Below are 22,776 nucleotides of genomic sequence, written 5' to 3'. Positions count from 1 at the left end.
AAAGGTGTCTCCCCTCCTGCCATGGTTTAACATGTTCAGGGTACCATAACATGGGCTGGAGAAACCAACAAACTGCAAGTGCAGATGCAAACGCTCTTTATCTAACCCTTTTCACCACGCAGGTATTAACATCTCAGGAAACCAGATCCTTATGGACTAGGCCAATCCCTCTTCTGCTTTAAGTTGTTAGCTGTGTTGTCGTGGGATTTAGGTGCTGAAAAAATCTCCGGAGCAGTTAATTAGGGGTGAGATAAGAAAGGGTTTATTTGCCAAGGCTAAGATGTTACAAGACTTGTGCGTAAACCTGCCCCTGTGCCCGAGAGGTTACATTTTATAACATCATCTATCCAATCCCAGATGTATCCACCCTGTGGCCTTTCCTCTGGACCGCCCCGGGGTCCACCCCCTGAAAATGAGTCTGGGGTGCATTTCGGGACCCTCCATTCATCCCATCTTCATCATCATCAGAGCACAAAGGGTACATAGTTACCTAATTCTTGACTTCATTCTGTGGTTTAGGCCCAGATATGCTGTTCTGTCAACTGTCTGGGCCTTGCCTTGACAAAAGACTAAACATTTCTATTGGATTCAGGAGTAGGGCTGATATAGGGAGCATAGAATGGGGTAAGAGGGTTAAGGAATGTGTAAACAAGGGTGCTACAGGGAAAGGGAAAGGGACAAGGGACAAAAAAGGGAAGGGTTTCTGCTTTTAAAACTTACTTCCACTACTTATAAAACTTACAAGTTTTACAAATACTAGAAAAATAAAAAAACTATTAGGGGCTTAAGGCATCACTGCCATCACAGTGCTCTAGCTGACTCACCATGATCTATCTCTTCCTGAGATATGACAGTGAGAAGTTTGTAACACTTTTTCAAAGTGAGGTGCATTGCAGAGTTCTGTTATGCACAAAAAGCTAAGAGACACAGAAGGCAAACTCAGTGCAGCGTAAGAGAACACACGAACTGTTTTGATTACTGACCAGGCGTCGGATATCCCTTTCACTCTCCCATTTGATCTTGGAAATGGCTTCCTGGTGGGACTGGTGCTCGCTCCGAAGATCCCCCGCCTTGATCTTATCGGCCTGGATCATGTTGTTAAGGGCCTCATCCACCTGCTTTTTAGCAGACTTGAGTTCAGTAATTTCCTGCAGAAGCTTAAGGCGCTCAGAGTCGAACTGTTTTCTGGCCTCCTCGCGAGCCTCGATGGTCAGCGCTGTCCGTACTTTGTCGCTGCTCCCGTCCCGCAGCGCGCACAGCGCTGACTTGAGCCGCTGGATCTCGCTGTCCCGGACTTTCACCATCCGCGTCATCTCCTGCTCGTGCTGCTTGATGAGGTTCTCCCTCACAGCCTGCAGCTCCTTCATTTTCTCCTCATGGAGCTTGGCTTTCAGCTCCGTGATCTGCACGGTCTGCTTGCGCTGCTCCACCTCGCGGATACGCTTCGTTTCTTGGGTCTTCTCTCTTTCCAGTTTAGCAACCTGCATTGAGAATACAATGAAAGTCACCTGCTGCCAACTTAACGTTGTCAAAACAAGCCCACCCAGACACATCCATGCCAACACCCTGCTGCAGACCCCAGATAATCCTCCACCCTCCTGCAAAAAAATGTGGGCCAGCTCCTGAGGCATTCTCATAGGTTACACTGCCTTTACTCAAACAAAACAACCCTGTCTTCTCCAGGTGTCCTGCCTCCCACAGTAACACTACAAGTACTTTCAGTATTTCCTTAGGAAATAAGACTCTGTGTATGTGTGTGCATTTGTTTAAAACCCTTTCTAACCCAGCAGTCAACATCAGTCAAATTCACCAGAAAACTGGAGGGCTCAGGAATAGCAAGGTTCCTACAACTTTCATGAATGTACTGCTCCATTTGAGGGCCAGAGGCTTCTTAAACTTGTAGCTCAGTAAAAAGGAGTCTTTTCCAAGGGAGCCACAGGACATCCACAGCAAACACTGCAAGCTGGGAAAGAATCAGACCACTGTTCTAGGAAAGAGCTGTGTGGCATCTGTTGAGTTCTGTGATACCGCTTTTTCCATGTGTTTCTCTTCCTCAGCACAGACACTGCTATTTAAAACCAAATCCTCACTCACCTTAGATTTCTCCTGATGCAGCTCAATTTGAATGTCTGTTAGCTTGGTCCTGAGTTCCTCATTGGCAGCCTGTAGGGCAACAATCAGTGCCTCAGGCTTTTCGCCCTTGCTACGTCCTTTTTTTGACATGGTTTCTTATCTGCGAGAGTCCACGTGTTTATTTCAAATACAGACTGCCATCTTTTTCTGGTCCTTTCAGTGCCAGTTAGTTCAGCAACCACTGCATGACATTCCTTAAGGTCCGGGACTCAGCTGCTTTGGAAGCCCTGCAAAAAGTAAGACATACAATTTTTTGTCAGTGGACAGTGCAGCAGGACAGCTCACATGGTTACAGATCACAATAGAAAGCTCCCATCTCCAAACACTGCAATCGTTGTCTGAAAACCTGCAAGGGACACCCCAGCACAATCATGCTTCTGTCCACCAGCCTGGCCCACTCGGGGGGATTGCACGTATGTCCTTTTTCAGTCCTCAGAAAGGGGCACTGTGCACTGAAGACAGGAGTTCTTTTACCATAAGGATTAGTGCTGTTGAAGGCACAGGACTAGAATGTACAGGTTATCTAATCAAGCAGACACTTCACTCTCAAGGATCTACCAACCATACCATTCTCTTCCCCTTCCCAACCCTTGATCCCCTGAAAGATCTTGTGCCAAACTCAAAGACTTTTCACAGCACTCCTACCACCTGCCACAGGAGGAAAGGGTAAGTGCTGGTCCTCATCAGCATTCTGGGTCTCTGTAGAAGCAGAGAACTAAGGACATGCAAAAGCCTGTTCAGATTGAAAATTGATCCTTTCACCATTTCCAAGGGATTGTAAAAAAAATTCTACCAATGGTTTCTGTCAACTGAATTTTATTGGGAAAATTCTGTCCTAAGCCAAGGTGATGCAATAAGCTTAAATCCAAGCACATCAGCATGATACACAGATCAGGAAGCCAAGGGGGTTTTCCATATCACTGAGAATATGAGTGCCCCTTTGTCTCATATACCTGTTGTTCAGGGTTTTTTGGTGGGGGGGAGGTGGTGGTGGTTTTTTTGCATTTGTTTTGGATATTGGCACTGACTGACAGCCTCAGATAAAGAGGTATTCTGTCTACACTCAAAATAAACATGGATTTAATAAGCTGCCTAGAAATTTATGTCCACATGTCTCAGCAGTGAATTAGATGGTGCCATGTTCATGTTCACATGGTCATTCTGACTTTCCAACCACATCCATGAAACGTGCAGAAATGACACATCCATACTGATCCTGCTATCCTGACAACACTGTCCTCCATCACCCAGGGCTTCCTATGCTGCTCCCAGTCACACCACCTCTGAAATCTTGGCATTGCTTTGTATACAGCTAAACATTGGTCTTTTATGAACTGATTTCATTCCAGAATGAGCCGCCTTGGATGCTTAGTCCTGAAAGAATAAAGAGATAAATAGAGAGGTGCCCATCCTACAGATGGAATGCTGGGGTGCCTCTGGACAGCACAGAGGGAATGGCAGCAAAAAAGCCCACGTCAAATGGCAGCACACTTGAGCTGGAGAAAGAACATATTAAAGGGAAAATCCATAATGAGGGTCAAAAACCACATTCTCAGACTTCTACTAAAGGGTAATTTAATCCTTAACAATCAATCCTTAGCTAATCAAACAGGCATTTTTATTTTTTCCTCTGCAGACTTAAACCAGAGGTTTAGTATTTAGTATGCACAGCCATTCTAGAGGCAGCAGTGATATGCTGAGAGCATAGAAATTTGTGGGACCCCGGCACTGCTGAGCTACTGATCTTGAGCTGAGCAGACAAGGTTTCAAGGAAAGTAGCAAAGGGCAAACAGAGAAAGCAGAATATTTTCTACTCCTGTGAAAGGAAAAATGGGACACAAAGCATGAAATTACCCTCGTTATCTTGTGACAAAACACCAGCAACTCGATGGTTTAGAAACTGAAAGTGTTTTTTTTTTTTTTTTGCTTATGAGCCCCCTTCCTTCCTCACTGCAAGCCTACATAGTTCCTTGCTTTCATGAGCACTGTCAGGTTTAATATCATCCTGCAGGCTCCTCCAGCAAAAGCCTGCTCTCACAGCCACGCTGCCAACAGTAACAACTCCAGGAGTTCTGCTATTTTGTGTGCAGTTTGCCATTTGGTACAATTGATGTTTGGTCAAAACACAAAGATTTGCTCTGAAAAGCAAAAGGCATCACTTAATAACTGAAGTTACCATCCTGATCTTTTGAAATGCGAAATACTAAGAAAACAGGAAGCACCAGAACCATCTGAAAGGGAATGACAAGTGTGGGTATACACTGTCTACCTGGACTGCAAAGATGAATGTGATAAAGCTGGGCATAATTGTCACCAGAAGTGCAGTGCTGTGTGCAACTTTCCTGGTGAATGAAAAGAAAATCTTTACGGCATAAGGACGAAGCAGATGTCAAGGATGGCAGAACAACTGATGAATGTACAACTGCTCTTCAGCAGTCAGGGTAAACAGTGCACCCTAAGGGGCCACAACCTTATTCCTGCTGAAATCACTGCAGACTGCCCTCTGCCTTTTCTGAACTGTGTCTGAGAGACAAAGAAAATCTTTCAATTAGCCCAAATTAAACAGAGCTTGGAAACAGGAATAAGCCCAAGAGCAGTACTGTCCTCCTCAAATCTCTGATAGCTCCTTAAAATGAAACGAGATGCAAGTAACCCTCTGACTCTTGATGCAACAGCAAGGAGGACCTAAACACCTCTGAAGCTTCTGCACACCTTTGAGGATACTGGATGGCAAATCCTTCAGTTACAACACATCCACCACCCCACATCATGTAACAAATGAGAGTCTGAGCTGGGTTTAGAAGGGCTGAACAAAGCACTTCAGGTACTAATGGCAATTAATTTCAAGAAGTCCCAGCTCATGGGACTGGCTGCAGGTCTGTTCAGGAATTATCTAGTAATGGAATGACTCCACAAGAAGTATAACAGTCACAGGCCACGTTGTCACTTCCCCACTTTAGCTTCCACTGAAAGGAAAACTGCATCGTTTGGAAGAGCCTATTCCTACTGTATCTCTTGATCTGGATATCAGGCTGGAGAACCAGACTTCACAGCAAGCTATGGGGCACTGCATCTTCTGAGATGCATATTGAGTTAAAATCGAGTTAATTCACTGGAGAATTTGCCACACCTTTCATGAGAAGTAGTAGCACATTGCTATAGGCTGTGGAGTATTTATCAGTAAGAGCTCATAGCTACACTGGAACTTAAACTGCTACAGCAGTACAAAAAGGCACATTTCAGTCTCAAGGTTTGTTTGTTAGTTGTTTTGGGGGGTTGACTTCTGTTGGGGCTTGTTTTAGGATCAATTCAAGCTTAGCTGCATGATATAAGCAGGTAGAAGTTTATTTGTATTCACGCTCCCAGAGGTCTCAAACAAATATTAGCCTCTCAGCATGACAAACACTGAGTGTGCAATAACAGTGTGCTGCTTCCCGGGGCAGAACAAGCCATAAAAGCATACATGCCTCAAGGAAAACACTCCATAATTTTTAAGGTTGAATGTAAAAAGACAAGTATAACTGGATGAGCAATTACACTGGAAGCTTCTTCCTATACAGTTTCTTTATTCTTTTGTTTTCGTTCCATCCTACAAATTTCACCCATTGCTATTTCTTTTATTGTGGCTTCTATCCTTTCCTTTTTAAATTCTTTTTCCCCTTTTTTTTTGCTGTTTGCTCTAGTTCTTTCTTTTCCATGGCATTGCAGGTTAACTTCTTGTTGATATTTGGGTTTAGTAATACCTTAGGATAGTATAGAGGAAAACAACAACTACATGTGCTCCTCGATAACAGCATTATCCTTCATCTGAAGTGGCAAAAGAATCTGTTCTGAATGTTGCTCCCAATCATAATCTATGCATAACACAGCTAACCTCTACCTATCTAATCCATTTCTCTCCCTTTCTCCTATAGTCATTTGTTGTTTTGTTTTCTCCAAACCAATAAACACATTTATTTACAAAAAACAGGCTTTGCATAATACAGAAGTGGAAAAAATACCTTTTTCTGTCTTTACAAGAGACACCTTGGGATGGAAACACCTGGGAAAGAAGAAATGAGCACTTCACCACCACAGCCTCTACCCTCTTGCATCAGAGTGTTCTGGGCCATGAGGTAGGTGGAGATGCCAGAGCATTACAAAGCCCTGTGCCTCTGCTTCAGGGACGTTGGGGATCACTCAATCATTTTCATCAGTAGCTCTCATGCTTTTATCCTCTGAGAAATTGTTGCTGCATGATACTGTCCAGAGCAGGAAAATGGTCACAGATGTCTAGCTCCCTGAGTATGAAGCGTGCAAGTCTCTGTAGGGAGACACAAAGCCTCCAGTGGTTACACTCAGATCTCAGAAGCAAAGAATATGAAGAACAGTCCAACCCCTCCCCTATCAGTCATTTCTCTATTGATCACAACCCTGAAACACAATTTCAGGCTGAAGGTGAAAAAGCAGTGGAATGAAGTTTGCTTTGAACACTCTTTTTTCTCTCTCTCTCAGCATGTGTCCTGCTGATGAGGCCCTGGGAATGACTGCTCCATTTCAAAGTTCTTTTTAAGCCAGGCATGCCTTTCAGAGTTAAGCAATTAAGCAATTGCTTAAGACAAGACACAGATGTGCCCTGCCAGCATATGGAAGGTCAATCTGAACTCCTGGCACATGAAGAGGTGGCTCTGAGATGGCTGCTGAGAGCTGAACTCTGCTGGCTTTGGCCAAGAGAACCCAAATCCTCCTCAGTCGGGCCCCCACGGTCACAGCCACAGTCAGACCTCAGACTTGCCTCTGCTACTGCAAGTCTGAGCAGGACCTGAATATACTGCAGGCTGCTTCCTCCAAGCTCACACTAAAATGTCAGCATGACCTCAGGCTGAACAGCCTTCAGCCTCTGAGGTGCTGAAGCCAACCAAGATGGATTAGCAGGGGCAGGAATCAGCTGATAACACGTTTCTCAAGAGGGCTTGTCCCCTGAAGCTGCTGTTGCAGTGAGTTCAAACATATGCTTGCCTGTTCACATCAGGACAAGGTCAGTCATACCCCCTCATCTGAAAGGATCCATGATGAAACAATCCCACAAAAGATATCTGAAAGTTTGAGGAGGGTTGGAGTTTAGCCTTCCCCTCTAAATCTGTAAAAATCACTGCTATACTGAATATTAATCTGTCAACTTGGGGTCAGGCTATTTCAAAGCAATCTGTTTTTAGGGAAGGACTTTGTCATGAGAGTTTAAGGCTCAAAATTGGCTCCTTTCTCTGTTTTGGTCTGCCAGGAACAAGACAAGTTGCAGAAAATGCCTTCCTAGTTTCACTGGAACAACAGCACAAGAGAAACAACAATGCCTTTGCAGGGAAAGTTCAGCCAAGTATAAAGGGGTGTGAGCATGTACCAATCAAACAGCCATGGGCATATATGCCCCAGTTTGCACAAGTGACAGGCGACCCCATATTTACAGAAATTGCCTGGTGCCTTGTCAGGAAAAAAGCTGAGGCCATTGTCTCTTACAGCTCTCTGTTGGAGTTTACCCATTTTTAGTAAGACTCTTATCTGTTTTACCTTGTTTTACTGTAATAAAGTGCATTAGAGGAATCTAGCTGACCAGTTTTGTCTTCTGAAAGATCGGTTTGCTTTTTCCACAAACTGTGTACAAGATCCACTTGAAATGGCATGCCCAAACTGTGCAGGTAAAATGAACTTCATGTGGAAGTTCATGGTGGACAGAACTTGACCGTGGGTGCAAAGAGGGTCAAGGCCACACACCAGAAAATAATATGCATAATGCAAATTTTGCTCTTGCCCCAGCAAACACACTATGTGTATTCACCTATATGTGTGGCTAGACATACAGACCTATATTCAAGGACATGCATATAATGACAGAACTGCAGACTATGCCTTTCCCACCTGGTAATTACTAGGTAGGTTGTCTATGAATTCCAAAACATAGCTAACAGTGCAAACATACATCAGCTCAAAGAAGCCTTTAAAACAGTAGTCCTGAGCTCTTTCTCACCCCTGGGAAATAATCCTGGGTACACTATCCTCTGAGGGACTAGGACATGCTTTACTCTCCATCTTGACCTCACGTTTAAATTGTCATGTCCACAGGCAGCACAGGGTTTCACTGGCAACTTCTAACTGCAAAGAACTGGACCAGCCTCACAAGTCATTAAAAAAACATAAATTATGTTGCATTCCCATCACTCTTGCCTACAGCTATTCGGAAAAAGTAGAGAAACAATCTGTAAAACATGATCTCAGATAAGACAAAAAACAGAACGGAAGAACATAACCAATCCCATTGTTAATCTATCAGCAAAAAGCTAACTTTCCACTTGTACAGAACAAAACCAAAGAAATGAGAATAAAACAAGTACTTTTGGGACTTACAGATTCTTTCTCATCTGTCAAAAAGACTTGCTGCTGTATTTTGAGAATTCCTTGGCATTCCAAGAAAAGCTTTTATTTTTATGTGGAATTGGTTTCAAGTAAAAAGTGAAGAGACAGCAGGTCGAGCAACTCCTCTGCCCCAAACACTTTACAGCCTGATGTGCTCCTCCTCCGTGCCCGGAGGGAGCTGGTCTAGGATGGGGGACAGAAGGGGATGGGGGTGACAGGCAGATCATTAACTGCTCATCATGTACACCAAGGCATCCAGCCGTGAGGACACAGGCTCCGGCATTCAGCCTTTCCAAAACAGGAAAGCTCACACACGGAATGTGGCAGTCGTCCCACATGGCTAAAGGAAAGAACCTGTCCACAGCATAGACACACCTCTGCTCCTCTAAGCACCTTTGTTTTCTGTCCTTCTCTCAGCCATCCACCTCATTGTCTTCTGTAATCAACTCTCCAGAACACTGGGCAAGGGGGAGCCATGCAGCACCCAATGGCCTTGGTGGTTCCTTGTGCCCCTGGAGCCCGGTTCTGAGCCCCCAGAGCCCGGCTCTGTGCCACGCACAAGTCAGCCCAGCCATGACCACTCCACTGGCTCAAACAGCACAGGGCTGCCAGCGCAGCCACAAGTGACTACAGCCACACTTCAGCCACAGGAGCCAGGTTAAATTACATATCTCCAGGCATCTTTCCTGTGTGTCAGACATAAGTGTTCCCGAAATGTCAGGTGATTTTGCCCGAAAGGTTTTGCCGCCTCTCCAGGTGAGCTCAGCAGCAGACGCGGGTCCTGCCGCACCGCAGTGACCCCCCCGCAGCACTGAGGGTTTGCAGCTGTGGGCATTTTCTAGGTCATCCCCACACAGCACAGCCAGAGCACAAACACAGCCTCGGCGTGCCCAGAAAAACGCAGCAAATCGGAATTGATCTGGACCACAGGGGAACGGGAGCAGCTGGAGACGGGATGCACGAAGGCTGCGCTCCTCTGGCACGGAGACCACACTGTCACTGCGGTCCCTCTGAAGTCTCTGCTTAGATGGAGGCCTGTGGCAGTGAGCTCCTCTGAAACCCAGATGCAATTCTGACCCCGAGGTCAAAGAGCACAGGTTTTTATGCCTGTACTTAGCAAGCAAGGCTGAACGGTAATTTTTCAGAAAAGCAGAAACATGGCAGTTTCCATAGAATTTAGAGTCATTCAGTGTCCCTTTAAAACATATTTTAAAGCATAACCCCTCCTTACAGCAAAGCAAAGTGTCTCATGAGCTAAATTTTGCCTCCATACACAAAAACTCTAAGTCTCAACACAGGAATAACCTTGACTATGAAAGAACAAAAAGCACACGTTGTACCTCCTGAGGAACAATGAAACCTACATTCATTCAAAGTAGTAAAGATCACAGTGCAGGCATCTAGCAAAGGCAAAACTAAAACCAAACAAATGCTCATAACAGCCTTTTGCAAGGGCAGAGAAAACAGCTCATCCCAGTAACTTCCATCATCTGGCCTTCAAACACCCCATAGAAACAGATCCAAAAATAGACTAAGAATGCTCCCTCCTGCATATTTTGTGCCCAGATATCTCAGTGGAATTTTGGCCTGTAACTCTTTTAGGTTTTGTAGAAAATGCAGCTGCAATATTTTCCTATAAACAATAAAATCTTGAAAAAACTTTTTATCTGCTCAGTGTAGTACCTTACAACCTGCCACGGGGTGAAAAATGAGTGCCTATGCCTTTTGGAGGATTAGGATCCTAGTTTACAAATGAGGCAAGAAATGTCAATATCACACTGCAATCTAACCATTGGGGTTTTAACACCTATTTATTAACTGTATAAAATAAAATTCTGGACATAAGATAAACATCATCATTATCCCTGTATTTGTTTTCATTTGATAGCATCATTATTCCCATTTGTGGCTGCTAGGTAAGAGAATGTTTGGCGATCTGGTTTATCAGTTTGGAGATGGGTTAACTGCTGAAAAATGAAGACTGCAAAGAAGGGGATAGTGCATAATGCAGTGCCAGTGGTGAAGCTTTGCAGGAACCATGATCAGAGCTCCAATGCCAGATTCCAGGCAAGCTTTCCTGCATTATTCTCAGGCTGCACATTAACTTTGATTTTTTATTTAAGTACAAAACATGAACAGAATCATAATAATAATCTCCTGTGTTCAAAAAGAAGAGACCTCTGTATAACTCAACAAAAACTTCCATGCATCAGTAGAAGGAAGGGCAAGAAAAGAACTTAATTTCCCTGTGTTTTAACCAAAGAGGGAATTTTGAGGCTGTTCAGGTAAGTCTGACCATCACTGGAAGGTATTTCCCATGGCACTTTACTCCTGTTCTTCTCTAGAGTGCTAAAGGGACAGCATCAGGACATTATGAGAGCAGCTTAATACTAAAGCTACTAGAGAAAGATCACTTGCACGCTGTAGACCACTTTCCCTGGCATGCTCCAGCTGTGGAGTGCTGTTTGTACAACCAAGAGCATCCACAAACCTTGTCTAGCCAGAAAGTCACACGGGATTTGCCATCAGTATCACAAAGCAAAGAGGGAAAAGCACAGTAACAAACCTCCTGTTCTGGCTGGTGATATAGCCAGTATGGAGGCTGAGATGGCCTATGGAATTCAAACCTGCACTTCAGAGCAAAAGGTCCTGTTGCAGCAGTAATAGTTCAGTTCAAAGCCAGAGGAGCAATCCCACACAACAACAAATCCTCAGAATTAACCTCAGTGAGTTACTGCTTACCACGAGGGTAAGACAGAGGAAAAATTTTAAATGTAGTCTCAGCCCCAACAATCTTATAACTTGTTCAAAACCCCAACAATGTTACTGTGAACCAAGTACTTTCCAAAACACAGAAAAACCTATCCCTTTTCTAACACCAGGTGCTGTGCCCATTCTGACTGCACAGCATGAATCTGTACCACAGTCACCACAGTCCCTCACTCTGTTATTAATGCATCTCCCAGCAGGCCTCATTACAGAAGAATATGCATATAGCTGTACATTTATAGCAAGTAGAATGACTGTGCTAATTATGCAACAGCTGCCTAGTATGAGGACCACCAAATGCAAGAGGCATCTGAAACACTTGTGTGAAATAATTTTACAGAGATCCAGTGAAAAACTGATTCCGATCCTGTAACAAGAAGTTCCAATCGAATAGTTATCCACTTGTCTAGCAAACTGCAGTTAAAAAAAAATCTTACCTGAAAATATAAAACAGTGCCTGCAGTTGAAAACTGCTTTACCAGTACATCTGTATAATGCTAAAGTAAAAGGGAACTTTGCCATGGATTGCAACAGAAGCAGGAGACCAACATGCCTCCCATGGTAAGTGAATCCATAAAATGTACTTACAGCTGAGCCTGGGGACTTGGAAAAAAGAAGGAAACAGAATTCTATTAACTCTTAGAATCTTAATCAGCCATACTGCCTTTCATCTTGATGAATGAATAAATTAAAGTACTCACATTTTTTCTTGCTCTTTGAACAATGCCACACATGTACCAGACTGCTGCAGTGAGGGGCTGAGAATTCATAGCTCTGGTCTGACTAAGAACACTTCAGCAGTGTTAAGCAGCATCCAGACTACTCAAATAACACATCTTAATTTCCTCTCTCAGGAGAGACCCAGAGAAGCACCACTTAGCCCAATTAAAGTTTAAATATGAAACCAGGTTTAAAGTAAAACATAACTGAACAGTCCCCTTTGCTGCATGGGTACTATCTGCTCTGGATTTGTGTTGAAGATGGGCACAAGCACCCAACTTTCATCTCTGACAAGTAACCTCTCCAGGGGATGCTGCTCTTTGTAGGGTCACTCCAGCTCTTTTTACCACAGACTTGAAAGCTAAAAGACACACATTGTAACCACAGATGTGTGTGGCATACTAGACTGGGATTCAAATGAAAATAACTTGGAATACAGTAGACAAAACTCTGTGCAGGGCAAGCTGGAGAGAAACACAGAAAACATTCACTTAGAGGTGCTGCACGATGAATATAATTGCACCATAGTTCAAAGTGGGGACTTATCAGACCCAGGCACAAGAGTGGGTCTGATAACACACCCTGGGTTATCGGGAAAATCAAGAACAGACTCAGTAGTCTCCTCTCAAAATAGAAAGTCCTTTTTCCAGACAGGAAAAACATATCTGAGCTAAGAGATTTATGGAGTACCTTTGGATTCAAAGCAAAGGAAGTGAAACAAATGCTGCCCTCACTAAGCATAGCCCTTGAGATAAAGAAAAGCAGCCTGAAGAAGCTGCAAACCCTTGCTGGACAGGACTGTGATGGGCAGTATCACCAAATACACCTTTATATACACATCATCACCACACACTAACCCTGGAAAGGACTCTGCCTCTAAGTTATTGTCTGGCCAGTCCCTTGCCAGGTTTGGATTTTGTGACCTGACTGAACCTGAGCTGGGGTTCCAAACCTCACGGGCCTTCTGTAAGTGCTCATGTTCCCCTTGTAGCAGCACAGTCAGGCGCTCACAGTGAATCTGCTCACTGTTCATACTACTACACTTGATTCTGTGAGACTTACCAGAAAGCAAAAGCATCAACGGACTCAGGACTTGCAGAGCTGGTTCAGACTTCAGGGGCAGTTTCAGACAACACAAAAATGAGCAAACTGTGCAGTTCAGCCCAACTGAGGATCACTTCTCAACAGTATTTAAAAGTTAACACCTCAGCGAACTGTTGATATAACTTGTTCTACCAACAATGAGAAACAGGGCACATGCCAAGTTTGCTTACTTATTGCCAGGATTTGACAGTCCCCTTTCTCAGAAATCCCTAATACAAGGAAAAACACACTCCAATAAGGATGTTGGTACAAGCACCAGCTCTATGTCCATTTCAAGGATCAACTGATCATCCGTAACAAAGCATCTCTTACTGAATCCTCCAAAATCTGCAGTCCCAGGAGGAAGTTTCTGGGGATAACATAGCACCTAAAGTATTAGCAAGGGACTATCAGAAATTCTTGAATTGTCTCATTTGTGTGATCATCTGTGTTCTACTGAAGAGGAACTTGTCACATGGGCAAATAATTTTACTGCCATTGACCAAGCTGCTTATAGATGAAATTGCAATTAAAAGAAAGGGGCTTTTATTTTTCTTGCCCATAGGAAAGGTCTCACTCCCTCTGAGCTCACTCCAAGGGTCAGACTTCAATTTCAGTTACATTATAATTTTCTGCTTTCTGAGAGCAAGAGCAGGTAGAAACCACAACTCATACACATGTCCCTCCTGACACCTTGCTCTCAGACACTTGGCTCTGCTCAAGTGACATTCACTCCACTGTGGAGTGGATTTAGCTGTGTGAACATGTAAAAACTCTGATCTAAACTTGTTTTCTTCTGGGCCCAGAGCCAGCATTTCAGCTCTTGCCAAGGTAACGATTAACATGCTAATTTGGAACTCCACTGACCCAACCCCCCATCAGAAAAGGGTGCTGTGATTCAGGTTAGGTAACCCTAACATCAGGGGGGTTTTCCAAATCAAGACTGCTGATCTGAGCAGCCTGGCTCTAGATCCCAATCCTGACTCTAGAATCAGAACCTCAGAACATGGCAAGCATGATGCAAATACTATGTGAAGCTTTTTCATCCTCAGCAAATCCTTTTTGTGATTCACAATTTCTGCCAGCAATCTGCAACAATTCTAAAAGAGGCATTTTCTACTCCCACAAAATAGTGAAACTCCCTTGGAACTAGAAGAGCAGTTTCAGTGCTTACCTGCTGGAAATTTCATCCAGTAGCTAGACTGGATTCATGTGTGTTTGCTGATGTGGTCTTAAGCAATATTTTAAGGAACTAATACTTCCACATAAGCCAATTCCCATAACTGCACCAACTCTGTTAGCTACAAGGGGAACACTGGCCATACACGATCCCCTACATCTCCAAAACCTGTCTCATTTGGCTAGTGGGATTCGAATGAATCCTAAATGAAATCTTTGCTTTGGCTTTTGTTTACCAGGTTTCATCTGTGCTTTGCATTATTTCAGAGTAAAATTCAAGCCCTAATTATTGCATCCCACCCTGTGCATGTTATACCACATAACAAAATACATAATTAATGAAAGCTGTGATTAATAGCATGACTTATATTATTTTACTATTACATCATAATTCAGCATCCTGAGATCAACCCAAAAACTCAGACTTGCTGAAAATATTTCCACCATTTACACAACTCTGTTCTGCATTTCTTTTGATAGTCAGAAAATTACAAATTTCACATGGTAGTAGTTTATGTGCATTTTATTCCACCAGAAGGTGACAAACAGCTCTTCAGAACAAATCCCAACCACTCTCTGCTTTTGACTGCACAAAAATCCTTGTATTGTAGTTAGATTTTTAATCAATACCATAGTTATTTTCAGGAATATTAAAATACATTCTGGGCTAAACTCACAATATCCCTTGGCTTTGGGGCTCTGCACACAGAATACAGGATGAATCTGGCACTGCGAGGCTGCTCATGCTAAAATTACCTTGGCCCTTGCTCTAAAACATGAACCAAAAACACCCTATCCAAGTTGCTGGCGACTCCATGGAAACAGTCAAAAGGGGACAGAAGCATTATTGTTATCTGCAGCAAAGCTAAGCAGATTTGTTAAACCAATATTCCAGTATTCTGTGGCTAAAATACCATCTGTCTCTTTTCCATACAATTATTTCCCCAGGAGTTGCCATAACACAGTGCACACCGAGATCAACGCTACCAGGGAAAAACAAAATCCTGCCCTATCCCGAAAGGAAACAGCCATTTTCCAGAACTGGTACTTTTCAGCATGAGATGCACATGGACACTGACTGGAGGCTCTATTTAAGAACAGAAGGACTGCCAGGACAAGGATGAGCTCTACCAACCTGCCCAGCTCACTGCAAGAAAACATTTCAGTGGGTTTGTACTGTGGGCATTATTCAAGGCCCATTCTTAGTTTACAAAAGGGTTTTGTAAATGTATTTTATGCAAGTAGGGTCACACTCACCCACGAGACAACATGCACTGCCTGGAAGAGAAACTCTGCAGTTCACAAAGCTTATAGTATCAGCTCCTCCTTTATTTGATTTTGACTTTAAAACCCAATAAAACCATCTTTTATTTAACTGAAATGCACATAAACAAGACAACAACAAACAGTCAGGGAAAATTCATGTCCCGTATCCTTCTCCTGAAAACCCCTCCTTTTCTTTCTAAGGCCATAACCAAGATTATCTCTTGTCTTACAGATACCAGAGGTAGACATTTTACATTCACCACTAAAGATTGTCAGGAATTTATGTAATTTCTCTATTTAAAGCAATAAGGTTAACTTTGGAAGTTTTTGCCATTTTTAGCTCAGCTCTTGATACAGCCAATAATGGCAGATATTGGTTTCAGAATGAAGTAGAAAAAAATCTGCACTCCGGCCTCCCATGTTCACTTTTAACAATGTAGATCTCTACCATGAATTCTTTTCTTTTTTGAACACCTTACCTCCAATCAGATTACTACCTTCTTGCAGTTTCTTATCAGGTTGCAATTCAGTGCAGCTTCAAAAAATGTATTTTCTTCTCCCATCCTATTGCTAATGATGCCTTACGGAACCTCATGTACACATTGCTCTAATTTCCCATGTCCTGTATCGCTCTTGCCTTTTCCTTCCATATACTGGGAAAAAAATATGAATGTTCCCATTACCAGGGAAATTCAGAAAAAAAACTAATCCAACAGTTTGTCTCTTCACATCAGCTTTTCAGCAGAAATGCAAACACATATTTTACATTAGCCATTTCTAACCATCTTTTAGAGTCGAAATACCTCTAAAAATAAAAACATTACAAACAACATTGGCTAGAAACACTCAAGATTATTCACTTATGAACACACTGTAACCTGAGTTACAGTTCTCATTTGTGAATTGTTGTGAATCTCACCCCTCTATCATATGCTGAAGGATGGGTTCCTTCATCATCCCTGGAGTCTGTGAACTCTTCAAGAATGGTCTGAAACAGGACTTTCATCAGATAACAATAGAAACCTTTTTTTTCTCACCAATGGCCCTGCTCAGCTGAGGAACAAGTGCCTGTCATGCCTCACCCTTTCAACAAAACAAAAATGAAAACGTGTAACACCACACATGCTGACTTAAGTAGTTCTGCCTATAATGGGAAGAATAGAACTTGACAAATAAACAATCAGGATAAAGTGAAACTCATGTTAAATGTAGAATTTATCCTTACAGTTTACTATTTAAAAACTACCCCTGAAACTTGCAGGGTGATTTTTAGCTGAACTGTGCTGCTTTAAAACTGACAGCACCAGCTTCCATTTTTATGATGATGACCATGTAAGCAGGTGATGAGTTGGATTCTCAGCTGGAAAAGGTGTAACCATGAAACACCACCCACTAGATCCAGCTGAGATGCTGGTTCATCGTTGACGTGACAAAGCACAAAAGAAAAAAATCAAGAGGTTTCCCTTATGTGACATTCAGGATACTGTTCTGAACACAGACTTCCATGAAGGCTGAAACCAGAAAATAATTTTCTGGTAATTTCAGAGAGATTTGAATATTCATTAAGGTATTGGATACAATTTCAAATCAACTTCCAAGGACAATGCTTACATCTTCATTGAGCTCACCTAACACAGGCTCCCCACTCAGTGACACCCACAGCACATTCCAAGGAAACAGCAACATGTAGGTCAGGCTGTGACCCACAAAAACACAATGCAGGAGGGATCTGTGAGCACAGAGCCCTGCTGGGCTCTGCTGGGCAGGGATCCCACCTCTGGGAAGGCAGGGATGTGTGTCACCCATCAGCTGTGCCCCTGAAACACGCGCTGGACACACTCTAAACTCACAGCTTTGTTCTTTAGAGCATTTCCAAATTAATTAGTGCAGCCTTTCCTTAGTTATAAGCTACCAAACAGTAACCAGCACAATTATTCTCTCAGCTGTAAATAACACAATCTTCCTCCAGTGCAACAGTCCCCACATACTCTTTGTTTGCCAAAGATTGTAAATGATCACAATTTCCCATCAGAGAGGGAACGTGAGAAGGTGATATTATTAAGGGCTGTATTAAATTAAAGCAGACTCCTCAAAAATGACTGCATCTCATTTTGTTCCTCACCAACGCACAGAGATGGAACAGAGCAGCTTGCAGAACCTTAGACATTAAGTACAAATAAATAGAGTGAAAAAAACCCTCAAGGACTTACCTACAAATCACAGAAGTTCAAAACAAAAATCACACTAATGTTCATGAAAACCTAAGTGTATATTATGTATTAATAAAATTTTAAGTATTTTTAAAATTTTTGTACACCAGGCTTACCCCAAATGCACACAAATGCACACAGTATTGGTTCTAATTAATTTCTATCACCTGTAACGTTAAGAGTTCTAAAGATTTGGCTTAAACTGTAGAAATTAATAACTAAAAGTATTTTTCCACCCATTAAAAAAACAATTGAGTGAATTTTAGCAAACCAGTGCACATGCAGAAAAAACCAAATGCAGAAGCCCTGAATCCACCATTTCTCCCAACTTTGTTTGCTCACTCATTACTGATTGCCCTAAACCACCTGGGACCTCAAAGCAATTTTCAACAGCTGTTTCTTCTCTTTTCAGTTTCCATGTTACTTAGACCTTTTGTTTACAGTCCATGCAATGTGAGGTTTAACAAGTCTTTCCCCTAAACACTTAAAAGAATATTACAATAAAAAATTTCAAAAAACGTCAACAAATATCTTAAGAAATGGAGTATAGGTGTGAAGCTATTTACCTCCTGGGTGGAGATGGAAGAAGGAATAAAGTGAAAGTGGGAGACAATGTGCATTTCAGCATCAGCTGTTCTCAATTAATACAAATAATTCATTTTATTACTTTTTACTAAGTAATCTGAGATGCTGTTACACTTGGCATTATCATTTCCAACATAAAAGAAGGTCTGGCATACCCTACCAACTCTTCCATCCTAACAATTTTCTCAGGTACATCAGTTTGCTTTGTTATCCGAGTACATTTCATCCAAAGTTAGAAGAGCAACTGTAGTTTATCCAGTCTTCATTTGTATTCCTTATTTGTTGGTACTTGTTAAGCTGTTAACTAACAAGGTTTCACTGTGCAGCTCTGTACCAAAACGTGTGCTGCATTTCTGTCTTTCTTGTGCAAACGCTGCTGTGGGGATGGTCACAGACATCAGTTCACCTCTGACAGCTCCCCTTCTGACAATTGCTGGTGCAGACTGTTCAGCACAGGGAACTGTGATGTCCAAATGTCATCTTCCAGGGAAAACACAGATCCTAAAGTTTCCAGGACGTGTGGTAGTTTCTCAGCAACCCACCGGTGATCCAAACGCACGGCCAGCAAAGCAAACAGCACCATCAGTTCCAGTGAGAAGAACTGAAAGCCCATGTTCCTGAAAATGCTTGCATGTATCATTTCTCCTTTAAAGTTCATTGGATGCTTTGGAATCCAAACTGCAGACTGTGTTCCACACTGTTCTTCTGTCATTTCCAAGGAGCTGTATTTACACTCATTTGACCTGACAGCGTTCAGTGTGGCCGCACCACAGAGCTTTCTCATGGTTCTTCCCAGCATGCTGCCGAATTTTCTATTTAGAGCCCCACCTCCTGGAGCAAAGATTTCTAGTCCTCATATTTTAAAGGAGAAATTCAAATAGACCTTAAAGATACAAAACCTAGAAGTACTACCAAAATTACATTTTTCTGCCCTCATGGATTCTGGACATTGAGAGCTGATGACAGAGAACTGCATGGATGCTTTGCACAGACCTATAAGGAGAAGGCAGCAGAGAATCCATCTCTGAAGATGGGAAGATAAATTTGTTATAACCTGGTAAAGACACAGGATATAGATTTATAAAGGAACTTTGAAAATGTTAGCTGCCTGGAATTTAAGTAAGCTATTGATTTAGAAACACATAATGCAAACATGTAATTGTAAATTCAAGTAAAGCTATAAACATAAATATAAAACAAAATAACTGGGTTTTTAAAACAAAAATATTTGGTTTGTAGTCTCGTAGTGCAAACATTGCGTTGCCATGCACAAAGATTAAAGAGAAATCTGACAGAACCCAGAAGATATAAAATCACCGGAAAGTGATTAAAAATTTGAGTATCTGGTAAGGACTATTTTGCTGCCTCATGACTTCAAAAAGCCCATGGAAAGCACATATACTGGCCACAATTAAAGATTACCATGGCTCAGTAGTGAAAGCATCTTCAGGCTCACATAGTTTGGTTAAAAAGAAGAGGGGGAAAAAACAGAAGTTATAATTAACAAACTATTTGGATTTCAACTGCTCAAGCTACACCTTAGTTACATCAGCCTTATGACAGTAGAATCCACCACCATACCTTTGTTACAGTTGGAGGACTATTTTTATAACTTTCTAAACTGTAATATCAACTATCAAATGAATGAATAGGAATTAAAATTGAAAATTATTCTGGGTATTGTTCTACCAGTTATATTTCACAGCATTTTCCTGACCTGAATACCCTGAGGTCACTTATCCTTTGTAATGGAAGAGAAATTATGCAGCATCTTTCCAGATACATTAAAGTCTTGATAATAAAAGGTCTACCAGAACCCAGCATACATTTACAAATAACAACAGCCAATCACCTCCTCAAAACACAACCATGTTTTAGCTGTACCTTATTTTCAATTCACAATGAGCAGGACACAGAAGTTGTTATTCAAAAGATTATTTAGCTGGGAATGGCCCCTGAAAGCAGAGGGATTACCAGAAGCCACTGAAAGGTGACAGGGACAAGGTTCTGGGGTGGGAGGCTGAGACAAAATCACAGAGCCTGAAGTGGGGCTTGGGGAGGACACTGGAAACACTTGGCTTGAACTAATCTCCAAGGCAAGGGACATGTTTCTCTACCTTAGGCACTACCAGAACAGTTTGAGAGCAGAAAGTCAGAAAGGTTGCAGCATCTGCCACTGGCAGCCTACTCCTTTCTGCTGGGAGTTCTGCTGACAACCAGGGAATCCCAGTAGCCCACCCCACTGCCACAGTTCTGGGAAAGGGACAAGGCCAAAGGGGCAATCCATCAATAGCTCCTGGCAGCCACCTCCACCAGGCAACTCCTATGGAAATCTCAGCAAAAACTTGCCAACCTTTCCTCTCTGAGGCTTCTCCTTGAGATTTTGCTGCCTGTGGAAGCAAAGGTGGAAGTGGCTGCAGTCCCATAACTTGATTAGAATCACAGAGTATCTCAAGTTGGAAGACACTCATGAGTATCACTGAGTCCAACTCCCTGCTCCTCACAGGACCACCTAGCACTAAACCACATGACTAAGAGCATCAACCAGACACTCCTTGAACTCTGACAGGTTTAATGCCCTGACCACTTCCCTGGGGAGTTTGTTCCAGCGCCCAACCACCCTCAGTGAATCAGCTTTTCCTACTGTCCAGTCTGAACCTCCCCGATGCAGCTTCATTCCATCTCCTTGTGTCCTATGGCTGGTCACCAAAAAGAGGAGACCAGCACCTCCCCCTCTGACCCCCTTGAGGAAGCTGCGATGGGGTCACCCCTCACCCTTCTCCAAGCTGAACAAAGTAAGCGACCTCAGCTGCTCCTCCTAAGCCTTGTCCTCAAGACCTTTCACCATCTTGGTTGCCCTGCTCTGGACACACTCTAATAGTTTGATGACCTTCTTGTATCGAGGCACCCAGGGTGTCTTTTGATTGACACAGAAGCACTGATAGAGCACTTGTGTCCTGCGCCCTCTTCAACAATGACCATCTCACCACTCCCAGATTTCACCAAAAGTGTGGCCATTCCTGGAGAACCTCTTAGGATCACTGGGTATTTACCTCACCGAAGCACCCATCTGAACCCGGTCAAGTGCCAGCAGAGGCAGCATTTACAGCACAGCAGGCCTGGGTCTGAAATTCCTGTGCAGACCAGCAGGCCAGATCAATAGAAACAAAACCTGAGTCAGAGCAGACGCAATAAATCCCACATTACTGTCTGAAAAGGGACAATACATTCTCCTGATGGGCTACCCAGATGGCTAGACCAGGCATGATATCTGCACTACTGCAGAATCTGACCCAGCAAATCAGAGACACTGAGAATGGGAGTCCAACGTGTCACCTTACAGTGATGCACTGGACAGCATCAGAATGCAAATGTTTCAAATAATACATGTAGTTCATTTTTTTCCTTACAAGAGCTGAAATTAAACTTCTAAAATATGTAATTCTCTATGTTCCCAACCTATAAGGTATGATCAGCACCTTTTATATATTTGCATTCCCAGCAAAAACAAGAAACGGTCTACAAATGAGTATTCAGTGCCATAACGTAGCAAAAATGCAGGATCTAGATCTGACCTGAGTAGCCATAATGAAACTAAGGGATGGCAATCCGGTAATTTCAGCATAAATTGCACACCAGCCCAAGAGGCAGGTTTCATCCATCAGTGACTGGGAAAAAGGCACCGCACGTACAAAGAGATGCATCCTGCGGGGTCCGTGGTTGCAAGGGAGAACAGAATGTCTTCACACACACGCGGCAGCCCTGACAGCCCAGGACACGCACAGGTGCCGTTCCGAGCATCCCGCTGGGCAGGGAGCCTTGTGCACGGCCGTGGGAGCGCCGGGGCGGCCACAGACGCCCCGCGAGTGCGAACGAGCGCGGGGAGCGCCCGCAGGGCCGCGCCGGCCCCGCTCCGCTCGGGCTGCCCCGCCGAGGCCCAGCCAGAACGGCCCCGGAGCATCCCGGGCTCGGCCGATCACGCCCGGCCCCGGAGCATCCCTTCCCTTCGCTCCCCTTCCCTGCAGCAGCCGCCGCGCCCAGCGCGCCGCGCCCGCACCGTGCGGACAATGACCGGCGGGCGCACAATGGTGCGGGGCCGGCGGGCGGCTGCGGGCTGCGCCTGCCACGCCTCTCCCGCCATCGCCTCTCCATCACCAGCGCCGGCTCCCGCTCCCCTCCCCTCCTCTCCATCACCTCCATCGCCGCCTCTCCCCCGCCGCGCCGCCGCCCCGGCCCCGGCCCCCCGCAGCCGCCCGGTCATTGTTCCGCCGCCGCGGGCACCGGGCGACCCTCTTCGACCGCCGCCGCTCACCGTGCCGCGGCCAGGGGAGGATGCCGAGCGGCGAGGGACGAGCGCGGCGCATCCATCTTCCCGCCGCCGCGGCGGCTCCAGCGCCCGCACCGGCCCCGCCGCCTCCTGCGCGCCGGCGCTGAGGGCGGGCGC

General features: G+C 43.9%; 1 protein-coding gene across 2 annotated transcripts in view; it reads right to left on the bottom strand.

Annotated features, from left to right (window-relative positions):
* The window catches only part of JAKMIP2 (janus kinase and microtubule interacting protein 2), a 47,817-nt gene extending 25,063 nt beyond the window's left edge, over positions 1–22,754 (bottom strand). Inside the window, exons 1-3 of one of the 2 annotated variants that reach the window (XM_027643277.1) lie at positions 22,645–22,754; positions 2,095–2,360; positions 984–1,481 (exon numbers count right to left, since the gene is read on the bottom strand). In XM_027643277.1, the coding sequence (XP_027499078.1) occupies positions 984–1,481; positions 2,095–2,223 (627 nt within the window). In that variant the 5' untranslated portion in view covers positions 2,224–2,360; positions 22,645–22,754. Of the gene's footprint in view, positions 1–983; positions 1,482–2,094; positions 2,361–18,641; positions 19,219–22,644 lie in introns of those variants that run through there. The other variant, XM_027643278.1, reaches the window with a different exon arrangement.
* Positions 22,755–22,776: the final 22 nt, after the last annotated feature.

This window comes from Corapipo altera, unplaced genomic scaffold, assembly GCF_003945725.1.
Source record: "Corapipo altera isolate COAL_440 unplaced genomic scaffold, ASM394572v1 75, whole genome shotgun sequence".
Lineage (NCBI taxonomy): Eukaryota > Metazoa > Chordata > Aves > Passeriformes > Pipridae > Corapipo > Corapipo altera.
This window is presented reverse-complemented; position numbering and strand designations above follow the sequence as displayed.